Raw genomic sequence first — 5,888 nt, forward strand, 5'->3', positions numbered from 1 at the left:
GGAGGGGGGAGGGAGAAGGAGTACATGAAACATAAGGATTTTGGGGAATGTGGATTGAGGAGAGTAACATATAAATTATTTTCCTAAAATTATTTTATACTATTCAACCAAACACTAGAATATATTTTTTGGAATTTTTTTTTCTCTTTCACCAACCAAACAAAAAAAAAAGTGATAAAATCGGAAAACCACTCATTTTTCTTCCTACCAAACACACCCATAATTACTTTTAGTTTGACAAAAACGTTTCTCCTATAAAGTTATAATTATAATCATCAGAAATACCAATTCTAACTTATCTGATTCATGATGGGTACAATCAAATTATTCCCCTTCAAACAATAATCTTTTTTTTTTAATAGAAGCGAGTCCATAAATAATGAACCGAAAGATGTTTCACGCTCTAACCAAGAAGTTGCATGTCTTTTTTTTCTTCTTAATTAATTAATGGGTTAAGCAGTCGTTATATACGGAGAAGGACCGTTTGTCCATTAATTCATAATTAAATTATTACATTTATTTCTCGGTGGATATTTAATTATTTAATTTTATAGATAGTCTTTACGTCAAGAGATCATCCAACAAACCCCACTTATGACTCATGAGTTCAAATTCATTTTCATTGGCCAATAAAAGAATGACATAAAGTACACGTAACAACATTTGATTACTGCTCCTTTTATAAATAATGAGTTTCCTTCTTTGAAGGAGTCTTCCCTCCTTGGTATATTGCTTCAGGTGCAAATCTCCCAAGTTTTATCTTTTTGCACTTTATTTATCCATTTTCGATGCTCTCCAGTTTCGCTCACCTCTAGGTAAACAAATCTCTGTATACTTAATATTTATGTGTTGTGTATATATGTTGGATCTACTTTCTAAATTTATACAATTCTGCATGTACATATGAGACCGTTCGTGTGTGTATGTTTATGCTTACACACAGACACTTTTATATGAATACAAGATATATGTCATTGCTTACTTTTGAATGAATCTGCAGATCATGGCTATTCAATTTTCTTTATTGAGGTTTCGTTTTGTAACCGTAGAATCTACTTCATTAGTTTAGCTTATGAAAGGGGGAAATTATTGTATGTTGTCCCATGTTTGATTCATTGTTAGCAAATTAAAGAATATGGACGGAATATGTATATCTATCTATCTCCGAGGACCTATTCTTTAGCATTTGATTTTTCCAAATCCCTATGATTAAGGATGAGAATGAATAATTAAAAACAACTTGCTAAATGTCAAACTAGCTATGGAGGGAAGACGCTGCCAGGGGCAGAGCTAGGTATAAAAGTAGGGGGTCCAATTAAATTTCTTTGTTGAGAAAATATACCAATTAAATAGGAAGGGAAAAAAAAACAAAATTCTCATTATTTATAACTGTTAAATCTCTTTGATAGAAGAAAATTCTAGTTTAGTGATAACGGGATTCAAAATTTGCTTTAGGTCACTTACTCACATCCCAACTTTGGTATTATACTCCTTCCGTTTCAAATTAGATTAGATAGTTTAACTCGAAATATGCCATTCTTTTTAAAACGAACTATTAAGGAAAGTGTGTCATCTAAATTGAAACGGAGGGAGTAATATTTTCTTGAATCTTTTGGTGTTATACTCCTTCCGTTTCAAATTAGATGAGATAGTTTAACTCGAAATATGCCATTCTTTTTGAAACGATCTATTAAGGAAAGTGTGTCATCTAAATTGAAACGGAGGGAGTAATATTTTCTTGAATCCTCTCTTTATAAATTTATGGCTCTGTCACTCCTCACTACCATAATGCAAAAGGGTTCGTTTCTTAGTTTCTAGGGTCGTGTAGGATCAGAGCCAACAGTCATTCTCTAGGTGCATTTGGTTTTGTTTGAGTGTTTCTATAATAGGTAAATAAAATTGATAAGGAAAAAAAAAAATTAATCAAATTTTATGTTGTTTAAAAGTCAAATACAACAATTTGTAATAATAGCCTTGCAAAAATGAGATCTATGTCCTGTCAAGTGTCATGTGCCATTAAGTTGGAAAGTAGCTCATTTGATGTGGCATCATGTTACCTTCAACAGGTAAGAAGCTTCCTTTAAAGTTTTATTAGTACATTTAATCAATATATTACTATTGTCTTTCAACTTCTAAACATGTTTGAAACTAAACAAGTCAAGAAGAAATAGGAGGGGTAGAACATAACATAACTTCTTTTCAATATTTGTAAAGGATTAAGTATTATCTATGTCCCCATTAACTGCAAAAGTTCTTGAGTAATTCCAACTATGATTTTACTCTTTCAAATGACTACTAGGGGACAATTCAAGATGAAAACTTATTATGCTTCAATCTCTCAACAACAATCCTATTAAAAGAAACTGTAAAATTCTGAAACTCTATATTGCAAGAACAATTTATGCAGTAGCTGGTTGTTTTATGACAAGAGTTATTATGTAGATATCTTGATATCATTAAATTATGGAACTTTTAAGCACCAGTAGAGGATCTGTTAATTTCACCATATTTTAAATTACTGACAACTACATTGTTTACCCTTAAAATCGGATAACAATTAAACTTATTAGTGGTTTTAAGGATATGTGATTTCACTTGGCACGAACTGATAAATGTAAGAATTAATGATAGAAAATACTGTAAAAATAAGCAAACCAATGTGATGGACAAGTATGGCCTTTGAGCTAATTGCTCTCGAACCGACCGAACGAACTATTAAAAATATGAACTGAACAACGGAGCTTGCAAGAGATAAAAATGTGATATATTGCTTTGATATTTGTGAATGTAAGATGGTTACAAAAATGATTTGAACCCTCTTTATATAGTAGAGGAATCTTATTTATGGTACAATTCTAATTATAGAAGTAAATCCCATGACGGGCTAAATAACCGTTCTTGATTTGATCCGTTTCGAGATTTCCGCCATGATCCTCGACCAGTCACGGATATCTCGCCTTTCCATTTTTATGCTATCTTCGGTCTTGCTCGATGTCTATCCTGTTTGGTCTCGATCATCATCGGTCTCGACCTCGACAGGTACTTCGAATCTCGGACTCGGTGTCTTATCCTCATATCTCGGTCTGATATACTACGGGGTCGATCCTCGAACTATCCCCGTGATATCGACCAATTAGTGAAATCGGGTGGGCCCTGTTTTAACTGTATACATATATCATTTTCTTGTGATGTCCAATTTAAATGTACTCATTTCAAAGCTTCCAATTATATTTTTATGCAGACTAGGCTCTCTTCTTTACCAGAAATGTGTCTCTTTATTATGGTGGATGTGACTCTGGCAAGTATTTCCTTAATATCACCTTAATATCACAGGAACTTATGGAAGTTGAGGAGGAATCTCTATTTGAAACTTGTAAATGCATTCATCATCATCCCTCATTTCTCTATGCTCGGTTCCAATATCAGTACCAGATCCATCTATTTGAGGGAGGTCCAATTCCCTATTGTTAGAATTTCCTTTCTAATGTGAGGATCACTATTTTCCATGAGACAAATTATTAGTCTACATTATTCTGTTAAGTTCTTGATATCTTAGTCGCTTTCTGATAATTTGGCCATCATCTGCTGTGACATAGTTTTGTCGACTCCTTAAGCCTTGAACTCTTGAAGGCACAACTCATCTGTTCTCATTAGGCTTCATATTTTGTTTAATTGCAGATATGAGCTTCAGGAGTTGTAGACCTCCATTTTTATGGGAGCTCCGCCAAATTATGTCCTATATAACCAGGGAGAGTAAAGTTACTGATATTGCATGTAAGAACTTTTAGCTGGCTCATATCATCAGCTCTGTTAGACAATCGCCTTGAGCACAGAAGATAGGATGAAACTTAGCCAGGCTCTTGCCTCTGACGAAAAAGCAAAACATTTTCCTTTAACGCCTTTCAGAATCCTCAGGGGTGTGATATGTTTAACGATTCTTCTTTCAACCGCATTCATTTGCTTAATTTATTTCGCACCAGTAGCAGCTCTTCTCTTGCGCTTCTTCAGCACACATTATAGTAGGAAAGTAGTGTCATTCCTCTTTGGTCTTTGGCTTGGATTGTGGCCGTTCTTGTTTGAAAAGATAAATGAAACCAGAGTGGTCTTTTCTGGAGAACATGTTCCGCCACAAGAACGTGTTCTGCTGATGGCCAACCACAGAACAGAAGTTGATTGGATGTACTTGTGGGATCTTGCATTGCGGAAGGGATGCTTGGGCCACATCAAATATCTACTTAAGAAAAGTTTGATGAGATTGCCAGTCTTTGGATGGGGATTTCATGTGCTGGAATTCATCCCACTCGAGAGAAAATTAGAAGTGGATGAACCAGTTATAAGACAGATGGTCTCGACTTTTACCAATCCTCAGGATCCACTTTGGCTGACCGTTTTCCCCGAGGGAACTGATTTCACGTAAGGAATAGTAATTCTTAGAATCTTATATATATGATGAAATGTATCATTTTTACCTGAACATTTCACAATTATTATTCTGTTACTCTCTAAAATTGCTACTTGTCTTTACTTGCAGTGAGCAGAAGTGCAAAAGCAGCCAAGAGTTTGCTATCAAGAATGGATTACCTGTTCTAAAGAATGTACTGCTTCCAAAGACAAAAGGTTTTTATGCATGTTTGGAAATATTAAGGAGCTCCTTGGATGCAGGTTTTGTCTTGTGACAAATGTTTTCTACTTTTGGCTCTCCAGCATGTTTCAAGAGTCTTATACTCCCTTACCATGCTCAATTTGCAGTTTATGATGTGACTATCGCATATAAGAATCAGTGTCCAACTCTATTGGACAATGTTTTCGGCGTGGATCCTTCTCAAGTACACATTCATATCAGACGCATTCCCATCGAGGAGATTCCAGCATCCGAAAAGGAGGCATTTGCATGGTTGATGGAGACATTTCAGTTGAAGGATAAGTTACTCTCTAATTTTATTGCAAATGGTCATTTCCCTTATGAAGGAACGGAAGAAGAACTCTCTACAGCAAAATGCTTGGTCAATTTTACACTAGTAACTGCTGTTACTGGAATACTTGCATTCTTTACATTTTATTCATTCATCTGGTTCAAAATATATGTAGGTTTATCTTGTCTATACCTTGCTTCTGCTGCTTACTTCAATTATAGACCACAACCTATTCTTGGTTGTACTAATGAAAAGTCTTGGTGCAGAAAAAGTTCATAGAATGAATAATCAGCACAAGGTAATATTGATGATGATTTTGAATTGCATTCTTCAAATTCTTAACAATCTTCTTTCTTCTTTTCCTTCGGCTTAATTACTGTTGGAAGTGAAAGTGAAATTTAGTTTTCCTTCTTTCTTGTCGTGGTTTTCTCAATTACTTTATGTCAATATGTCACCTTTTTTTATTACGAAAATAAGTTAATCAATCGCTAAAATTAGATTTAGGATTTCTTAACATATTTTTGTTTAACCCAAAATTTGTTTAATAGTTAAATCAATTTAGTTTGTAACAATAAGGCCACAAGCAATCGACTGACTCAATTTATGAAAAGAAAATCAGTGATGGCTGTAAAATAAAATAACACAAACGATTGTAAAGACAGAAGAGGAGATCTTATTGAAAATCTTCTTTTAGTACTAGAATTATTCAATGGCAATTTCAGTTGTTAATTCGTTACAATAATAGTGGGAATAAGTCAACTCATATGAGATTATATAGCATTGACTAGCGTGCCTATTCCGCTATAATTCTGGAGTAACTCCCCGGTCCAAAATAAGTGATTTTTTGGTCTTTTTCTTGTGGTCCAAAATAAGTGATTTTTCCAGATTTCAAGAATGAATTAATTATTTTTTTCCTACATTGTCCTTGGAGTAAATAGTGTTGGAATATGTGTTAGGAGTATTTATGTGAGATAG

General features: G+C 34.1%; 1 protein-coding gene across 3 annotated transcripts; it reads left to right on the forward strand.

Moving 5' to 3' along the window:
* LOC109234372 (probable 1-acyl-sn-glycerol-3-phosphate acyltransferase 4) lies at nucleotides 671–5,239 on the forward strand. Of its 3 annotated transcripts, none has more exons than XM_019400345.1 (5): nucleotides 671–815; nucleotides 3,242–3,486; nucleotides 3,679–4,413; nucleotides 4,532–4,662; nucleotides 4,750–5,239. In XM_019400345.1, the coding sequence occupies exons 3-5, from the start codon at nucleotides 3,842–3,844 to the stop codon at nucleotides 5,190–5,192; spliced, it is 1,146 nt and encodes a 381-aa protein (XP_019255890.1). In that variant the 5' UTR covers nucleotides 671–815; nucleotides 3,242–3,486; nucleotides 3,679–3,841; the 3' UTR covers nucleotides 5,193–5,239. The 3 variants fall into 3 exon arrangements, with proteins under 3 accessions (XP_019255890.1, XP_019255891.1, XP_019255889.1); XM_019400346.1 differs by having other exon boundaries at nucleotides 3,334–3,486; XM_019400344.1 differs by lacking the exon at nucleotides 3,242–3,486.

Source organism: Nicotiana attenuata, chromosome 11 (assembly GCF_001879085.1).
Source record: "Nicotiana attenuata strain UT chromosome 11, NIATTr2, whole genome shotgun sequence".
In the NCBI taxonomy this organism is placed as follows: Eukaryota; Viridiplantae; Streptophyta; class Magnoliopsida; order Solanales; family Solanaceae; genus Nicotiana; species Nicotiana attenuata.